This window comes from Enoplosus armatus, chromosome 5 (genome assembly GCF_043641665.1).
Source record: "Enoplosus armatus isolate fEnoArm2 chromosome 5, fEnoArm2.hap1, whole genome shotgun sequence".
Classification (NCBI taxonomy): domain Eukaryota; kingdom Metazoa; phylum Chordata; class Actinopteri; order Centrarchiformes; family Enoplosidae; genus Enoplosus; species Enoplosus armatus.
In genome coordinates this window covers 1,425,456-1,446,629 of record NC_092184.1, presented here as the reverse complement: position 1 = coordinate 1,446,629, position 21,174 = coordinate 1,425,456, and the positions used below count along the sequence as shown (strand labels likewise).

The 21,174-nt window shown below is 44.0% G+C and overlaps 1 protein-coding gene across 1 annotated transcript in view; it reads left to right on the top strand.

The window, feature by feature from the left end:
* Positions 1-9,669, top strand: part of LOC139285366 (uncharacterized) — a 49,546-nt gene extending 39,877 nt beyond the window's left edge. The window contains exons 5-6 of the mRNA XM_070905930.1: positions 8,416-8,504; positions 9,023-9,669. Of these exons, the coding sequence (XP_070762031.1) occupies positions 8,416-8,504; positions 9,023-9,669 (736 nt within the window). The remainder of the gene's footprint in view (positions 1-8,415; positions 8,505-9,022) is intronic.
* Positions 9,670-21,174: the final 11,505 nt, after the last annotated feature.

Sequence of the window (21,174 nt, the reverse complement as noted above, 5' to 3'; positions counted from 1 at the left end):
ATGTTCAACCAAAAACACTGGAATGTAACCCATGTATTAACCATTTTCCACTCAAAACAGCTATTGTATCCCATGAAAGGGGCGCCGATACCGCGCTCACTGCCACTGTGGTTGGTCGTGCCAAACTTTCAACTGGAGCGGACTCTGGTTGCCTGGCAACAAACAATCTGCAATCTGTCAAGTAAAGTACATTTTATTTGTTATTCACAGGTAAGCTCAATGTGCTTTGCAGTGGCCTAGAGACAGAAACTGAGATAGGAAACACTCCACATAAATGAAATGACACACACAACGCACAGCTTACAGCTTTTTATAACCCGCCTTATTACTACAACAGCACTTATACATGCACTAGCCGACAGCAGACACACACAAGGCACACAAACACACACATGGGCTACACACACACACACACACACAATTTCTCCTTTTGATTCTGAGAAATCAAGTGTGGAGACACAACTTTATAATTTTACAATCACAGGTTATAAAACGCCTTTTGTTAACAGAGATAGTGCCATCTGGATTCGAAATTGCAGCCGGGCAATTTGAAATGAAATGAAGCCCACCCGCGGCAAACAACTCAAAACAGGAGTCGAACGCACAAAGTCCACCCACAACACACCCTTAATCTACTTATTCCCGCTGTTACACCTATTCAGTGGCCCAACTATACCCCACACATCGTTTTAAGAAATGGAGGAATAAAGACATAAAAAAGTAAAAAAAACATATCCACAGGGCTTTTATAAACAATTTTATTGACTTTTATGGAGTTTTGTATACAAAGTTTTTTTAACACTTACCGTTCCCATGAGCCAGTGCCCCTCGCAGCGTTCCTACGGAACGCTACGCTTTTAACCTATCCTAACCTAACATGAACATGGTGGAGACAGGGTTGATGGGCTATGTCATGCTGACATATATGCCTAGTCCCAAAACCAAGAATCATAAAGACAAAAAATCTCCAGGGTTATGTAAACAGTAGCCTAGCCCTCATCTATTATTACAATCTGTTGAACCTTCAATGACATGTAGACCTAAACAATCAATTAGAAATGTGTTTTTCACCAGGTGATCCCTGAGGGGCTCCATATAACCGAGTCCTGCCTGTGTAAAGTGACGGATATCAATGATGACTTGCCCATTTGGAGTGTGTGTGAAAGTGTGTGTTGAGGAAATACCAGCCCCTGCCACTAGAGGCCAATACTGAGTTACTTCTCTTAAGCACTCCTAAGCACACGCTGTTGGTAAATGTGCATTCTGGGGTTAACCCTGAAAACTTTACAGGGCGCCTTCTTTTCACTGAATTAGAGGTTATTTTTATGGGGTCCAGGTTTTGAGACCCCATGAAAATTTTCTATGAGGTTGCAGGCCACACAATGAGACACACACACACACACACACACACACACACACACACACACACTACCTCCGGCCAAATGCCCTTCAGGCAAATTCTGTGCTTGTGTCATATCAGCTAATACTGATTCTTCATTTCCCGCAACATGCTCGACTCCCCATTGACTCGCCTGCCTCCCCTTTTATCCTTCTCTGTCTGCTCTGTGGATCTGAAGGCATTTCATTGTATCTTCATGTTCACACGTCTTCAGGCATTCATGTGACAGAACTGACAATAACAATAGGCTGGTTCTGGAGGGTAGTGGTCTGAAAAGAGAAAACAAATGTTTCATATTTTCGTTGTATTTTATTGGAAATTATCATGGTCTCAGAGGATCACTCAGCTCTGACTCTCAACAGGAAATTGACTGCTCATGTGGTTGCCATCAGAACAAACACATGAATACGGCGTTACACAAAATAATCACCTGTAATCACACACTCATGCCATATCAGTGTTTATGCAGGATCAGTGGTAACAATTAAACAGGAGAGTGTAGTTACTAGAACAGCGTTGGCGAACGATGTTGGGAAGTTGTCCCCACAGCAGCAGACCTTTTCACTGGAGGCATTTCACTCCCTCATCCTCTATTTTGCACCAAAGCACACTGGGTTCTACTTCCTTGGGATGTACAACCGGTAAATATTACGTGATCGTGAAAGAATGTGTATGGCTAAAACTAATGCAGTCTTAACAAAACTGTCCAAACCTCACTGATATAAATGATATGGACAAAACACAAAAAAGGTTCCTGCCTTAAAAAGAAGTTTACCCTTGCCGTGCTTGCTCATGATGGGAACTGTTGGGTCTCCACAAACTGTAGACTCAAAAATGACCATAAAGTCGGATCATTGCTTCTCTTGAAGAGGCTGATTCATATAGGGTCCGTGAATTGCTATAAGTCTGGCCCCTCCACTGCGACCCGTTTGCCTTGGGAGTCCCTACAAGAACTATTTCCCCCGACAGCTCCCAGGGTCAAATGGACACACAAAGCACTCCACCACATTAAGGTGGCGATTCTTGGCGGTGGCTCTTGTAAACACTCCACATTTGAACCCTTTACCACTGTTGGCATGAGATTTAACACTATGGTATGTTACAGCAGCAGCTCCCTTTTTTGAACTACGGCATCAGTGATAACATTGATATAACATAATGTGACATATATGACATCCACATCAAGTAAAATACCATTGGCCTAGTCTCAATCACTAAGAAAATACAGGTCAGCTGGTTCAGGCTTTGTCGAGTTGCAGATTTGCAGATAAGTAGTTAACTCAAAGAGTTAACGCAAGTGTGCTATTTGATGTTTTGTCAATGTGATTGTCTTGCTAACCCAATTTGTGCACGCCGTGCATTTGTGATTCAGCTAATAAAGCCACAGCATCACAGTTACACTTATTTTTACAGAAAAAAGACTTTCATAATGGCCTTACAACATTATAACATATGCCATATGCCGTTGTGACAGAGGCAGTGCTGCAACGCCTGAGCACCCCAATTTCTTGTTTCTCTGCACCTTACGTGCAAGGTGCATACTAAGGTATGTCACTGTGGCTATAACAGGTCCTAACAGCCTACTACACATACAGATTGTTACTGATCATTGATATCCAGAACTATATAAACTCCTGGGTGCTAACATTTCAAAAGAGAGCTGCACCGGGGGTAACATTGGTGCTGATTAGATATCTGATCCAATTAGATACTTCAAAGAAGAAATTAGTATTCCCACAAACCTTTTAGGTTGCAACCCACCCTCCATTCTACCCCTCACCACAAGAGCTCCAGATCCATAGGGATCTTCAAGCTTACATTCATAAAACGATCTTACCCATTTTATTCCCAGAACATTAAAAAAAGGATGATTACAAACAAAGTTCAATGTTGAATTTATACAGCTTTCCAATGACCCAGAGTCAGTAGCAGCAGCTTTCATCCCTCACTGTAGTGTCCTCCTGCAGACACTCTCCCAGAACACTCACTAATAGGTCCTGATGATGCTGCACTTCATGATGCTCAACATAAGTGGTTAGGCATTAAAGTCACTTAGTGCCATACTAATCGTTAAAGCTTTACTGAACTCTACTGGACTGAAAACAGGAAGCGTAAATTATGAAAAAAAATGCAGTATCTGCACACTGGAATCAAAGCTTTGATAGTATTCATACTAATAGTAATATTTTCCTTTTTAATATTTCTTTGCATAGAAAAAATCATCCACCATCCCTAAACCACTGTTCAACTACCCTTGCAATAAACTGTTGGAATGACTTTCTGGATCCCGTGTTTAAATGTGCACACCACTTCAGATGTTCCATGAGCCAACACCACCACAAGCAGTTAGACCTTTTCATGGTCCTTCGAGTCCAGTCCCAGGGTGCCCAACAAGCACAATATGAATGTAACCAGCCATTACTGACTGATACAGAGGCTCAGTGTGAGAAAACCCAATCAGAACCTAACCTAGCTGGATCAGTACCTGCTTTAAACCTTGGAAAATAATTGCCAATCAGTCCAAACACGTTTCCCTCATGTCCATAAGCCCTCTGCATGTGTAGAATGTGAGCATAAAAGACCTGCTTCAGTCCTCCATATAACAGAGCCGGGACTACAGGAACCCTCAAGTCCATTACCTTCAGCCTCATCGGCTAATGTGCCATCAAACGCAGCATTCACCTCCTATATTCCCCCAAGTTCCGCCTTACCAGTTTCAGGCCCTGGCTCCTAAATGCCTTTAAGCTCAGTTCTGCCATCTGCCACCTTTATCTCTACCAACACCAAGTTCCTATGCAAATGCAACCAATCCATATGCCACCTGGACGTATACCACCAGCCTCTTCTTCCCATATGTCTTCTCACCAACTATATCCCCCACTACTATCCCAGGCGGTTAGCACAGTTCCAGCAGGCTCACAGTCAGTTACAACGAGCTCAGGGGACTCTACTGCCATCGTATGCAATACAACCTGCACCTATCCCTATGACCGGAAATCTCCATGTGGACAGCCTGCATCAGGATATCAGCCACACCCCCAAATGAGGTACCCCTGTGCATATTGTCAGTCAACCTCCCACTACCTGACAAACTGAAAGCTTAAGAGACTTAAGCACTGATAAAGCGGCAAAATGGTTAAAGGAACAGAACAGAAATGTGGTAGAACTCACAAAGCAGCAGATTGCACTTTGAGAAAGCCTTGCACCAAATGTAATGGCCAGCACCAAGGCATATTACATGCTGTAAATAGAACCCAAACAGCTTCTAGAGTGTTATACATGAACCCCCGAAGTGCGTCATCCAAAGTACTACTTAAAGTCGTCAAACTAAGACTTTGTAACAAGAATAAGACATTTGACACCGATGCCATCTTAGATGATGGATCTGAGCATACAATGTTGCTGCTAAGTATCTTGGTGTTCTGCTCCGTTTCTGTCAACACAGAGTTGCCATGAGTGGAGATATTAAAGGAATGTTCCACCAAGTGAAGCTCTTACCAGAGGACAAACTGCTCCTCAGGTTCTTGTGGCATGACATGAAATGTACAGAGACACCAACTGTTTGAATGGGAAGTACTCCCATTCGGCACAACCTGTAGCCCCTGCTGCGCAACATATGCTGTCCAGAAACATGTGCAGGATCACAGTAAGGGTAATAAGGATGTGGTTGAAACTGTTCACAAGTCATTCTATGTAGATAATTGCCTTAAATCACTTCCCTGCCCCAATGAAGCAAAATAACTCCTCAAAACAAGGGCTCTGTTATCCTCAGGTGGATTTGAAATTAGGCAATGGGCTAGTAACGTTCCATCAGTTGTTGATCACCTACCACCAGCTGCCAGATCAGACAGTGCAGAGCTCTGGCTGAATCAAAACCACACAGATCCTGTAGAGAGTGCACTAGGGCTAAGTTGGCATTGTGTCTCTGATACTTTGGGCTATAAACACATACCTGTTTCCTACCGAACTCTCACCATGAGAAATGTGTACAAAGTGCTGTCTTCACAATATGACCCCTTCATACATCTGATACATCATCTCGTTCACCACTAGGGCCAAAGTCCTGCTTCAGCAGCTCTGGGTAAACAATAAGCAATGGGACCAGCCTGTACCCACTGGTGACCTGCATCGTGAATGGGCTGAATGGGAGAGTGAACTCCCAAACCCGGTTCACATCTCTGGTATGATGGCAACAACCCTCATGTTTCTTGCAAAGTAACACAGAGAACTACACATTTTCTGTGACGCTTCAGAAAGAGCATATGGTTCAGTGGCATACATGAGAACAACAAACCAGATGGGGGAGACTAATGTCTCAGTTGTAATGGCCAGATCACATGTAGCTCCTCTACAGCAACTGACCATACCCCGCTTGGAGTTATCTGCAGCCCTGACTAGAGCCCAGCTAAGTAAACTGATCAAATCTGAACTGACAGTCCCCATTGACAGAACTTTCCAGTGGTCTGATTCCACTGTGGTACTAACATGGCTTCACCCAACAGAATTGTGGAGATACTCCAACTAACCTCAGCCAGTGAATGGAGGTAAGCAATATCATCAGAGGTAGGCCACTCAAAGATCTTACTACCACAGCATAGAGGTCCTGCATTACTGCACCTTCCTTTAGGTCAATGGCCTATCTGTCCTGCTCCTGCCAAAGAGATAATCACAGAGTTGAGGAAACCCCTTTTTTTGTGGCCTCACACAATCCACTAAGCCAGTGGACCTACCTGATCTAAAGGCATATAACACCTGGACAAACCTGATAGATGCCGCATATCAAACAATGCAAACCTCAACCTGTTATTCAAATTCTGAACCCACTGACATACTAAGAACCAAAGCAGAAACTACACTAATTTCTCATGCTCAATCTGAGCATGTGGTCTGAGCATTCCCAAAGGAATTTCAGGCAATGAAATTTGGTTAAGAAATTTCCCCATATAGTCGTCTGGTACATCTCTCTCCTGAGGTTGATAGAACACTAGAAGTCATTAGAGTGGGTGGCAGAGTAAAGACCTTGAACCTGATGCTATCCATCCTATAGTGCTTTACCCTAAACATCCTCTAACACAGCTTTTGATTACTTATCATGGCCTGCAACTCTCTCACCCAGGACCTGATTAAGTATTTGCTGAAATACACCGTGCCTACTGGATCCCACAGGGCAGAGAAGCTGTCAAAAAACATCAGTGGTCATGTACTGAGTGCAGAAAATGGCGGGCAAAACCTGTCTACCCAAAAATGGCAGACCTACCTTCCTCTAGGCTGAAGCTGTGGAAACCCCCTTTCTGGTCTACAGGAGTAGACTGTTTTGGTTCCTTAAACATTAAAGTGGGGCGCCGGGTAGAAAAACGATGGGGAATACTGTTCAAGTGTATGACCACCAGATGCACTCATATAGAACTAGAAATCAGTCTTGATTCTGACAGTTTCCTTATGTCCTTCAGGAGTTTTATTGCACGTAGAGGACGGCCGCATGGGCTCCTTTCTGACTGTGGCACCAACTTCAAAGGAGGGGACAGGGAGCTGAGAGATGCATTTGCAGCCAGGCTGCCTATGCAGATACCAATTTGCTTGGACGCAGATGATGGAGGCACAGTCAAATACTAGCTAATTGTTTTTGTTCCTGCTTCATCAAAAACTACCTTCCTAACTTACAGGTTTGAAATAAATGGCAAAAGGACACTCAGGATCTGAAAGATGGAACAGTATTACTGTTAATGGACCCTCAACTACCTAGAGGACTATGGCCTGTAGGAAAAGTGTCTCACATCATACCCAGTCATGATGGAAGGACCTGAACTGCGGAGGTCACCTGTAAAGACAAAAGGTTTATGAGACCAGTGGCCCGACTGGTCATTCTCTCGCTAGTTGAATCTGACTCCAAGGACTAACTTGTGATTTGTTTATCAAATTCAAATGTACCAGTCTCCCCCATCTGAATCATGGCACAGACTGTCACTCTTGATTAAACCACTCCCCCAACATTGTGTAAACTCCGCCCTTTCAGGCCTGTTACTCTCTTTTTCCCTCCAAACCATTCCATGCAGAACAAAGAGAATTGATGTGAGTTAAATATGGACTTTTTCACCTTGTATTATACCTTATTTGGTTGTTATGGCATGTATTGTTTGAAGTTAACATATTGTTTTGTATTTATTATGCTAGATTCACGAGTTTAATCCTGTTAACCAAGAAGGAAAGAGTGTAATGCCATGTGGATGCCTTAATGATGTAATCTAAAGTGATGACTTCTTTTATAATTATTGTTTGATAGTATTCATACTTGTATTATTTTCCTTTTTAATATTTCTTTGCATAGAAAAAAAATCATCCACCATCCACCGTGAGCCAACACCACCACAAGCAGTATAATAACTAGGTAACTATGTAATAAAGGCAAAAATGCCAAAACAAATATAAAGTATATATTTAAAAAAAAAAGCTCACATGGCAAATATCAATGTGAAGGAAATGATAGGTACATAAGAAATAACCAGCGACATGTCAAATATCATGGTCCAAAATTGTAATACATCACTTCATCAGCAAATGAAACTGGCTTATGTGTCACCATGTGATGTAAGCAGGGCCATTTATAGGCTGAGAAAAGCTGTCCATCATAGAGAGGGGAGAGATGTGATATAATACAAATATGGAGATAAACAACAACAAACCTGCACATGTAAAAGACTAGGAAGTATATTGGTAGAAGATGTAGATTGCAAATCAGATAGGTGCCTAATCAGTTTCATTTTTTTATTTAATTAACAGCTATGTATTACGAGTGGGTTATAGAAATGTGTTTCTGAAGCTGTCCGACCATCTGACAAGCAGTTCTGAAGAAGCATAATGGCCGCCTGCTCGACTATTTGGTAGACCACACTTTAAGTCACTATATCTCATTGAAAAATGCATTGATCTTAACTCAACCGAATGAGCCATCTCTGCCGTTTGGTGTAGTTGCAAAATGCTCAAAAAATCCCCCTAGATGGCACTGTGTCTTTGAGCAGTATGCCTTTTCAGTGTCCCTTCAAACCGGAAGTGACACAGAGAAAATTCACTCCTCCTTTGATGACAGATTTCGGCAGAATTTTCAAAGGTAAGACTGTTTTTTTTGACATATTATCATCTCAGAAGTGTTATTTAACAGAGTTATGTAACTTTATGCAACAAAAATAAGTCTTATAAGGGTCAAATAATTTTTTAAAAACATGCTCTACCAAACGGTTGAATTGTCATTTTATTGTAAAGGTAGAGAAGCTAGCTAATGTTGGTAAAATTAGCTATTTACAACGAAATAAAAATGTTCTGATCATTCATTGAATGATTAATTTAATGTTATTTAATTGAACCTTGATGAAAAATATTTTATCGATATCATGTTTCACCATTTGTGAGACATTTCATGTGTATTATGAACTGTATATGGTAAATATCAAGAATAAATTGGTAGAATTAATATCAATTCTGGTGTTACTATTATGTCATAGTAACAAATTTACTGTAATAGTACATGGTTTGTAATACAAATTGTTTTCTTTCTGTTTTACACATGATAGATGGAGGCCAAAAAAATTTACGGTGCAAGACCACGTACCTTTCTGGCCCTTGTGCCAGAAAATCCTCAGGACTCAGATGCAGATCTGAGTGATGATGACCCTGTAGAGGATCCAGATTATCTGCCCACACCAGCAGAAGAGAGTGGGGAAACATCTTTTGAGTCTATGGATGAGGAGGAGGTTGCCTCAACAAGTTCATCCTTGCAACCACCATCCAAAAAGAAGAGGAGAAAGGGGGAAAACTCCCTTAAAACAGTTTCTTTGGATGAGCTACAGGACACACCTGACCCATCACTTCCAGGTGCAAAGAAAGGCAGAAGAAGATTGTGGCTACGTGAAGACATTGAGACATCCCAGGTTCCAGACTCAAGTTTTAACCCCCCTGATCCTGACAACTACTTTACCAGTTTCGACTTGGTCCAAAACCTGCACGAGAACCTGGGCATCAGGTGCATTGGCACTGTCCGATCAAACCGCATGGGTGGAGCAACCTTAAAGACGGACAAAGAGCTGATGAAGGAAGGATGTGGAGCTTTTGACTACAGGTCTGCTGAAGGGCTGCTCGCAGTGAAATGGTTTGACAACAAATGTGTGAGCCTTCTTAGCAGTGCCGCTGGGATCACACCTCTTTCCTCTGTCAAACGGTGGAGCAAAGAGGCCAACACAAAGATCGCCATCCCGTGCCCATCACTCATCCCTGCCTAAAATCAGCATATGGGAGGCATTGATCTCTCTGAAATGCTGGTACACATGTATAAGACCCCAGCCAAATCCAGGCGATGGTACCTTCCCCTGTTTGGATACATTCTTGACCTGTGCATCTCAAATGCCTGGCTCGTCTACAAGAGGGGCTGCAGCCTCCTGAACGAAACCCTGCTGCCTCTCAAAAGGTTCCGTCTGGCAGTTGCACACACTTTGGCACAAGTCAACAAACCAGCATCCAAAGTTGGCCGACCATTATCATCCTCTCCACCACAGATGTCATCTCAGAAAAAATCCAATACCCCAAGACCCTCCCAACCACAACCAGATGTGCAATATGACAACTTTGGACATTGGCCACATCACTCTGACAAGCGGGGGCGATGCAACCTCTGTCCAAAGGGAGTGTCGAGATGGAAATGCCAGAAATGTCATGTATTCCTGTGTTTGAATGCAAAGCAGGAATGCTTCGCAGCATACCACCAGAAATAGAATGCGTACAATGGTCAACAACAAAAGACAAAATAAGTGCTGTTTCAGAATCAGAATCAGAAACTGTTTATTGCCAAGTAACATACATTACAAGGAATTTGCTGTGGTCTGAAGGTGCTATTGTTTTGATAACAAATAAGTAGAATATAAAAGCTAAAATAACAATAAGAATAAAAATAAAAATAAGATAAGATAAATAACAACAGTGCAGTGACCAGAATAAAGTAAAGTAAAGTATCCAGATAAAGTGTCCAGTAGGGGGTGGGTGCGTTAATGTAACGCAGTGGGGACAGGGGTGATGTACGTTAATATAACGTATAGCTTGTATAGCTTGTGGTAGTGTTCGGGGGGGTGTCAGTGAGAGTTTGTCAGGTTGACTGCAGAGGGGAAGAAACTGTTTTTGTGGCGGGAGGTTTTGGTCCTGATGGACCGCAGCCTCCTGCCAGAGGGGAGGGGGTCGAACAGATGGTGTCCGGGGTGGGAGGGGTCAGCAGCGATCTTCCTGGCTCTCCTCAGGGTCCTGGAGGAGTACAGGTCCTGAAGAGATGGGAGGTTGCAGCCGATCACCCTCTCTGCAGAGCGGATGATACGCTGCAGTCTGCGTCTGTCCTTGGTGGAGGCAGCAGCGTACCAGACGGTGATGGAGGAGGTGAGGATGGACTCTATGATGGCAGTGTAGAAGTGAACCAGCATTTTTTGTGGCAGGTTAAACTTCCTCAGCTGCCTCAGGAAGTACATCCTCTGTTGGGCTTTCTTGATGAGGGAGCTGATGTTCAGCTCCCACCGGAGGTCCTGGCTGATGATGGAGCCCAGGAAACGGAAGGACTCCACAGTGTCCACTGGAGAGTCACACAGGGTGATGGGGGCGGGTGGGGCTGCGCTCTTCCTAAAGTCAACAACCATCTCCACTGTCTTTGAAGCGTTAAGCTCCAGGTTGTTGCTGTTGCACCAGGTCACCAGATGGTCAATCTCCCACCTGTAGGCAGACTCATCCTCTCCAGAGATGAGTCCGATGAGGGTGGTGTCGTCCGCGAACTTCAGGAGCTTGACGGACTGGTGACTGGAGGTGCAGCTGTTGGTGTACAGGGAGAAGAGTAGTGGAGAAAGAACGCAGCCTTGAAGACCGAGGCAGCCATCCGCGGCGCCATCTTGGACCCCTGACCAAAATCATTAGTGCAGTTTCTCCACAGGTTGAAAACCATGTGCTGTTGCATGACCACCAAAAAACATTTGTGCTGTTGCACGACCAGCTAAAAATATTTGTGCTGTTGCACGACCAGCAAAAAATATTTGTGCTGTTGCCACTAATGACAAAAGCAAATTCTGTTCATTTCTTGAAAAACAATGCACTTTATTTGGCTTTTTCTCAATGTTTGTTGTATACATTAAAGTATATGATACGTTTATTATAAACGGATTTCTCAACCGTTTGGTAGAGGCCTATATCTCAAAAACTGTGGGGTCTGATTTAAAAAAAACAATTGATTGTTGTTAATATTATCCTCAGTGAATAAAAAATGCAAATAAAAAATTTTTCCTTTGCTTTTTTCTTGGTGCGGACCTCAAAGGGTTAACTCAGCCACTTAGGAACTACTTTCAGCCGTAGGATGTTTCGTGAATACGTCCCCTGAGCACACATTTTTTTATTTGACCAACGAGAGCTCTGCCAGGGCCGTGATTAGAATCTCCAACGAAACAAGCGAGGGAGAGAAAGGCTGACAGACAGGAAACACAACTATCAGAACAATTACATCTTTCCCAACTCTTTCACCGGCAGGAAGAGACAACCTTTTCGCAGGCTGCCATCTGCTCAAAAAAAAATCAATTCCAAGGGTCTTAGTAAACTGCTTTATTGAGTTCTTTCCCCCACCTTTTGCAATAATCATTGATGGAAAATTCAAACCATCTTTTATCCAATCTAAGATGGATTTAGATATTAAGGAGTTATTTGCATGATTTCTTTGCAACTATTGACAAAAATAGCCAAGAAATAATCACCATGCATGGAGGAATAATCCTGCAATAATTCAAATCAAATTGCAAATTGGCACTACGTTCATTTAAAAGGCACGGAATTCAAAGACAAAACCCCAGTATGTATTTTCATTTTGTCGTGTATTTAATATGCCATGTTGCACGTAATTATCATGGTCCTGAGGTGAAAACTAACATTATGAATTCCAATATTCAATTCTAATTCCATGGAATAACTACATTCAATGGATTTTGCATCATATACATTACTCCTTTACTTTTTTATTTTAAAAGTAACAGGTCAGCCATTAAAGTCTGATTTATCTTATCTATTGTCTGTTTTAATCTGAGTTAGCTGAAGCAATTTGGTATCTACATCCTAGTAGTTGTGTGTAGGTCTGTTGCTCATGGTGTGTCCTGAAAACCAACCAACATGCGGCCTCCTAGATGTATCCCTCCAACGCAGCTCAGCAAGATTTACCAGTGGGCCTTTAGCACAAAGCAGGAACCCACGCCTAAATCCTCAACTGTGGACTGATGCTGCTGCTGCTGCTGCAAAAAGGTAAAATGATACTGAGAAATTAATCAAATTATGTGTAAATGTTCTAACTCACTGCAATAGCCTACTCTAGAGATAAAGTGAAAAGATTCTCTTTAAAGAATGAAAACACATGTGGTGCGAACCCCCCACTGTAGTTACTTACAGCGAGCTGCTGCAAATCATTATTTTATATTCCCGACTTCAAAAGGTACTCACTCTTATATTAAAGACGTCCACACTTACTGTGAGCCTTAGCCTTACTTTTAATAATATTATTACAGAGACCCAACAGTTCCCACCATGAGCAACCACTTTGGCGACAGTGGCAAGGAAGAACTTCCTTTTAAGAGGCAGAAACCTCGAGCAGAACCAGGACTCTAGGTGGTCTGTCATCTGCTTTGACCGGTTGGGTTGGAGAGAGAGAGAGACACACACATAGAGACACAGACAGACAGACAGACGTTTTATCTCATCTCACTGCTTCAGTCAGGGTTCTGATTATGGGACTTGTAATGTAACTTTACATAAGCAGCCCGCCTCTTCCACTCGTAGCTGGAAACCCCGGCGTTAACAGAGACAGGCGACAACCAGGTTCGTGATACTGGTTATACAGGATCGCCAATGATGACACCTCAGGACAGCTAGCGATTTGGAGGTCTGCTTTCCGTCTGCCCCCCAGCCGTTGCCTCTCTTTACCGGTAGGTTTGCGCACATATACACACACAGGAATATGCGCGCGGAGTATCTTCTTCTTTTGCTTCTTCTGTGGTACGCCCCTACACTCAAATTTTCCTCTTTCGTACATTGACAGGGACACGTCCCCCGGTCCCCCTGTGACAATTACGCCCATGCATGAGGGCATGGGTAAACAATGTATTTTGTCGTTTCATTTGGAGGACTTGTTGACCTGTGACACGCTGCCCTTCAACCCGACAGCAGCATGTATGTTCGATTTGAAAAAAGGTCAGAGTTTTACCTGCCAGTAATGATAGTATCTCTGAATAAGATTGATGAAGTTTGTTCCTCTCTTTCCCTCATTTTCCTCTCCCTCCTTCCCCCAGAAAGTCTTAGAGATTCAGTTTGAACAGTCTTGCGTCAATCAGTGGATCTGAGGCCGCTTCTATTTGTTTTCTTAAATCGGAAACAGAATGAAAGCGCATCAAAAGGCCTCAGTCAGTCAAGTGACAGCCGGAGAGAAGACAGAAGACAGACAGAGGTTTAAACAGTTTTTCTCCTCAGTTGACTCACTCCTGCCTCTTCCTCCCTGATTGATTTAACAACACCTTCTTTCCTGTCTTGATGGATCTTGACAACTAATAGCCAAACATGGCAGACAATGACGAAAAATGCCCGGTGTGCTTCCTCTTTTCACTCTCTCACGCTTGTCAGAACAACAATGTTTGGGTGCTTTGCTCCTTTCCTCCCACAATAAGAGCCTCACATTTCGAATTATTCAGCCTCCAGCCCTTATTTCCCTCAGGCCTGCCGTACGTCTCTCCGTCTGTCTTTTTCAAGAAGAACTTTGATTGCAACAAAGCAAATTGTTGTCTAGTATAGGTTTCTTTTCCTGGTACATTAACCATCCAGTTTTGCGCTCTTTTTTTTTATTCACTCACTGATCCATCAACCGTCTTTCCTATTGGTTGTAAGGTAAAAACGTTTTCTATATTTTTACAGTTTGGAGGACATGATACAATGGAGTTTAAAAGATGAGTTCACATTCACACACAATTTTCAAACCTTGTCTTAAAACAATAGTCAGTTGCCTATATGGACATTAAAACAGGGTCATTAAAAGATCCCTTCCAGTGCAAGTGATGGAGGACAAAATCCTCATTCTCCTTTTGTGAAAAAAATGTATTCAAAAGTCAGTGAAGCAAATATGAGTATTGAGAAATCAAGAGGATTTCTTCCAAAGTTTAAGTGTTACTATCCCTCCACTGCAGCTCAACAAGCAAGCACTGCCCAGGGAAACACAATGAGGGGATTTTATACAAAAAAGAGTATCACGCACCCACTCCTCACCAGATGTTGGCTGTGATGCAGTTTTGATTAAGCAACATTCCTTCTTTGATTCTCTCACTGCTCTCATCAGCATCATTTCCAGGCCACTGTGCACTGCCTCCACAGCACCAAACAGCAGACCGACGCAGTTAGAGACCACCTGGTAAACATAGTGGAGCATTTAGTAGCTAAAGAGCCAGATATTTTCCTCAGATTTTGGTGGTGACCACACCAGACGTCAAACATCGCTCCAAATGAATGCTAGTGAGACAATATAAAAGTAAGTAAGCTTTTGTCAACCATAAACTGTGTCTTTTTTGTGTGGGGGTTTAAAGAAAAAAAAAAATCAGGAAAGAATGAATAAATGAATTAACTATTAATTATTAAAGTTAAAAAACCCCTGAGATGAGATGCTGACCAGCCCTGGTCTTAAAGTTGGAAGTGCATTCTTGATTCAACCAACACTGTGATTCTCTTCTTTTAGCCAAGTATTAATTAATATGAGTTAATTATCTAATCAATATGTTGTCCACTCAATAATACTCAGTGCCTGTTTCCTGTAGGAATAGTTCAACTACAATATCAGTACGATGTAGAACGAATGAATTATTCAGTTCGTGTATCATGCCCGTGTACCATGTAACCACACTGCCATCTAGTGACCATATATAGTTGGGTCTAATAATCAGCATGTAATGATGAATGATTTTAATCACAGCCTATTCTATTCTGTAACCAAATGTAGTAATGGTAACCCCAGTTCACTCTGTGATAGCCTTGAAAAGATTCTAATCAATAATGCGTAATATGTAAGTTATGTTTTAAACAATATATCTGTTGAATGTTTAGTATGAAACAACATACGGTTTACGTTGCAATCACAATTCATTTGACCATAGTGATAGGAAGTATGTGACTGAAGCTCATGACAAATTAACTTATATAGTTTCATTATAAAATAAGAAAATCGCGTTTCTCGTCAGCAGGACTGGTGGCTGGCGACAGGATAGCTGAGCCGGAGGCCGGTGTCAGGACAGCACAACTGGAAGTCGGTGGAGCCAGGGAAGCAGGAAACTGCTGCAGCTCAGAAACAGCTGATCTTTGCAGCTCAGAAACAGCTGATCTTTACAGCACAGGAACTGGAGACTGCTGCAGCTCAGGATTAGGTGTCAGCCAGGCTGCTGACTGGGGACAGGAATTGGCCACAGCTCAGGAGCAGGAGATGGCTCTACATCAGCCGGAGCATGAGACGGCTGCAGCTCAGCAGGAGACAGCCGAGCCACCAACTGGGAACCAGGAAGAGGTCCAGGAGTCGGCCAGGCCCCCGACTGAGGACCAGGAACAGGAGTCGGTTGGGATGCCGACTGGGAACCATGAACAGGAGCAGGCTGCAGGTCAGGAACAGGAGACGGCTGCAGCTCAGGAGAAGCAGTAGTTGGCCGGGAGGCCGACTGGAAACCAGGAGCAGTAATTGGCTGGGACGCTGACTGGGAACCAGGAGCAGTAGTCGGCTGGGCCTTCGAATGAGAACAGGAGTTCTCTCTGGGGGCAGACATTATGTTGAATTGGATGTTCTCAAGGTGGTTACCAGACAGAATGAAGGTGAGGGGCACTGTGTGTTAGGTGACATGAGCCAAAAACCTCCCATCAAGAGCATTAGCAGTGAGGGGAGTGGTTCCAGGGGAATGTTGGATTGCAGATTTGTCCTCCATTCCTTCCGAGTATCATGACCTGGGGGAGGTCTTTAGCAAAGACTTGGCCCTCTCCTAACCACCTCATTGCCCCTATGACGATCGACCTCCTTCCTGGCACCCTATTACCCACCAGCAGGCTGTACAACCTGGTCCCGAAATGCATACCATGGAGGGTTACATCAGTGACTCACTGGTTGCAGGTATTATTCGACCCTCTTCCTCTCCTGTTGGTGCTGGGTTTTTCTTTGTGGAGAAAAAAGATAATTTCCTGCGACCTTGTATTGTTTTCTGGGGCATAAAAAATATCACTGTTAAAAACAAATATCCCTTTCCACGGAGCTACTTTTTTCACCAAGCTGGACCTCCGGAATGCCTATCACCTGGTCAGAATAAGAGGGGGATGATTGGAAGATGGCGTTTAACACACCACTAGGGCATTTTGAATACCTTGTATTGCCCTTCGGGCTCACCAATGCCCCCGCTGTGTTTCAAGCCGTGGAAACAACACAATGTGAGTTGACATTTCTGACCACTTCCCCCATGTCCACCAGGTTCTCCAGAGGCTCCTGGAGAATAAACTCTACGTCAAAGCAGAGAAATGCCAATTCCACGCCAGTTCAGTCAGTTTCCTGACTGAATGAATGAGATGAATTGAGGACCACACCTTCCGGAGCTCCGTGGCGAAGGCTTGAAACAAGGAGCAGGCAGGGGTTTGTCGCTCCCACTCAGCCGTTCCCCACAGGCGGGCTCTGCCAGTCAAGTGGTTAATGGTAAACGCCACTTTAGCTTGCTCTTGGGCAAAGGTGTAGGGCTGCAGGGCAAACAGGATGGAACAGTTCGTGATGAAGGGATTGCAGCCCTCCGGATCTCTGGGGTTCCCACCTGGGGCCGGGAGCTGGGGCTGGTGGTGGCGGAGCCGGGGTGGAAGCAGGGGCTGCCGCCTGGACAAGGGCTGTAGTTAGCTACTGGACCTGGGTGGCTAGCATGGTTAGCGCTTGCTCCTGGTTAATGGCTGCTACCCGGACCGCGGCTGCTGTGGATGCTAGCATCGCCTCGTGCTGCTGCAGGACGTTCTCGACCCTCTTGAGCCGGGACTGAGGTGAGCCAGTGTGCGCTGGGTCCATCTCTGGCCAGATTGTACTGTAACGGGTAGGTATGGGACCCAATTGCAGCACAGATACAGGCAGGTATGGTTGGTAATGACTTTTATTTTAATAATAATAATAATAATAATTTAATATCTCTTGCTTCTGGCCGTTAACCCCCAGAGGCTACGTGGTGAGTCGTGAGCTCGGCTCAGCTGAGCCGAACCGGGGTGGAGGCAAGTACGTAGTGATGGGCAAATGATACCGAGGCTTCGGAGCTTGTGTCACTCTTCCTGAAGCGGAGTGATTCGAAACACTGTGTCAGAGCTTGTATCAAAACACCACTGTCACGTGACCGATGACGTACGAAGCTTAGAACGTCTACACTGCTTCACTTTGCGCTTCATTGATTCAAAATGTTTTGAAGCGTTTCATTGGCTCAGAGCGTTTCAATGTGGTTCATTGGTTCAGACTGTTGCCTTGGTTTGACAGCTTTGAGTGGTTTGGCACTAAACAAGCTATATAAGATGCATCATTATTATTCAACAATATTGGGTTGTGAGGAGAGAGAGATTTGGAGAGTGGTGGTGAGTTTGGTGATTTTTGACAATTCTGATGGCGACTACAAGTGGTAAACGGCTTTCCAAGGTTTGGGATCATTTTGATCTTATACCACCAAATAAGGTAGAATATTTTCCCTTCTTATGCGCTACATTTTATGTTTCAATTCTTGAATTGTATTTTTCATTTTTAAATGGGTCTCAAAGTTACAATTACTTGTAGGTGAGTTGTCTTACAGCAACAACACCTCATCCATGCTGAGACACTTGCGTGCCAGGCATGATGACAATCATGCCCAGCAAACCAATGACCCTGTCAATGCTGGAAATCCTGACAGTAAGCTAAAAAATCTCCAAATGAATAATATATATATATATATATGTGTGTGTGTGTGTGTGTGTGTGTGTCTATATAGATATGTACGTGTATCAACATACTATGTATATAGGAACTTATCAACATATACACAAACCTTTCTCCCTTTCTGTCCAGAAAACAGAGGTTGGATGAGGCCTTGGTGGACATGATTGTGAAAGATGGCCAGCCTTTCTCTATGGTTGAGGATGAAGGATTTAGAAACTTCATTAAAATCCTGGACCCGTCATACTCCATACTCCTAACCCTAAGCCGCAAAGCTGTAAAGGCAATGGTGGAGGCACGATACACCATAACCAAAGAGGAGGCCTTGGCAGAAGTGAAGCAGGCTTCAGCTGTTAGCTTGATGGCAGACATGTGGACATCCATTAACATGGATGCATACCTTGGTGTAACATGTCATTATGTGTATCTGTACTATACAGTATTTTCAGCAGCTCATATTGCAGAAGTTACTGCGAATTTAATAGCTGAGTGGGGAATAACTGAAAAAGTCTGTGGCATGGTTACTGACGGGGCCCACAATGCCGTGGCAAGTGTTAATCAGCTAAACATCAGACACATTTATTGCTTTGCCCACATGCTTAATCTTGTTGTAAAAAAATCACTTTCCCAAACTACTGAGCTGGAAAATATGCGCAGCAGGGCCCGCAATAGTACGACACTTTAAGTCAAGAGCTTAAGAAAAGTTGTGTGCTATTCAAGCAAATATGGGCATGCCACAAATGAAGCTGGTTCAAGAGGTGGATACCAGATGGAACAGCACCTTTGCCATGTTTCAAAGGCTTTTTGAGCAGAGAGAACCATTGGGGGCAGCCCTGGCATCTCTAAGTACCGACATAGTGCCTTTCAGTGCTGAGGAATATGAAGTCATCAACCAGTGCCTAGCACTTATAAGGCCATTCCATCAGGCAACTGCTGAGCTCTCTGAGGAGAGGAGAGTGTCGGGGTCTAAGGCAATTCCAATAACAAAAATGTTAAGACATGTTATTGTTGCTGAATGTGCCCAAATAGCCTTACGAGGTATTCAAAACGACCTAGGGGAGTGTTGAAGGCTGTCTTCCACTCATCTCCTTCCTTGATCCTGACCGGATGCTAAGTGTTTCTGAGGTCCAGTTTGGTGAATATGGTGGCTCCTTGAAGGGAATCGAAGGTGGAACTGATTAGGGGCAAAGGGTATTTATTTTTAATTGTGATGTTGTTTAAGTCACGGAAATCAATGCAGGGGCAGAGAGTCTTGTCTTTCTTTGAAACAAAGAAGAAGCCTGCACCAAGAGGAGAAGAGGAGGGCCTGATGATACCAGCAGCCAAAGACTCCAGGCTCCAGGGAGAAGGTTGACAGAACAGTCATAGGGTCAATGCAGAGGGAGAGAGAGGGTACGTTGCTTACTGAAATAGAGGCCAAGTCCGGATCCTCCTCTCCAGAGAAACAGATGCACTCCCCGGGACCAGGGCTGACTGAAGACAGGAGGAATGACAAAATGTGCTCAAACTCACCACTTTGCCTGCAGTCCAGTCGATTTGGGGGTTGTGTCTGAGTAACCAGGTTGTCCAAGAACCATGGGGACATGGGAGGAAGAGATGATATGAAACTGAATGGTTTCTTGGCGATTGCCAGATACCAGCAGATGCAATGGTTGCGTGCACTGAGTAACTTGGCCGAGGTGTTTACCATTTAGGGCATTGGCATCAAGGGGAATGGGAAGGGGCTCCACAGCGATTCCTACTCGAGAGACCAGCTCAGCGTCCAGAAAGTTTTAATCTGCACCAGAGTCAACAAGAGCTAACAGAGGAAGGGATGTTGATTAAGAATGAGCTAAGTCTTAAGCTCCAAGAGTGTCCGGGGAGAAGACCAACTCACCAGAACCCCGACTGCTACTGATAAGCCTCCTCTTTTGGCCGAAGGGGACAGGAAGCCAGAAAATGACCAGCCCGACCACAATAGATGCAGAGTCCTGCCTTAACTCTACGTTGCTGTTCAGCTGGTGAAAGATGGGTCTGGTCCAGTTGCATGGGTTCCTCATCAAGGGATGTGGAGGTAGAGGGGCGGAGCACAGCTCGGGGAGCAGTTAAGGGCTCAGTACTGACTCTGGTGAGTGATGAGGAACTAGAGTGGTGAGGGAACACAGTACAGCTAGTTTTCTCCCTGCGGCGCTCACGCAGCCAATTATCTAGCCTGATGGGTAAGGAGATTAACTTGTCTAAGGAGGCCTTAGCAGCTAGTTCATCCTTAACTTAATCTGTTAACCCCTGTAAGAAAACCCCCTGAAGTGTCTCATCATTCCACCCAGACTCTGCTGCTAACATTCTGAACTGAATGGCAAACTCAGCTACACAGAGGGATCGCTGACGAAGAGATAGCAAGCGTTTACCGACATCTTTACCCTTAACAGGATGGTACGAAACTAGCATATGATGTAATGACTAGAGGAGAATTCTCCCAAATAGCTGCACCCCAATCTTTAGCCTTACCAGTAAGCAATCCTGCTACAAAAGCTATTTTAGACCTGTCGGAAGCATAAGTAAGTGGCTGCTGATCAAACACCAAAGAACACTGAAGCAAAAAAGACTGAGAAGTCCCTAAATCACCTTCATAACATTCAGGCGCTGGTACATATTGCTCTCTGGGCTGGTAAGCTGGTGAAGCAGAGTGAGGAACTGGACCTGGAGCGACTGAGATAGAGGCTTGGAATAGGCTCTCAACCTGTGAAACACTGGCGGAGAGTCCTCTCAGAGTCTCCACCACTTCTCTGAGGACCTGGTCATGTTGGCTCACGAGGGT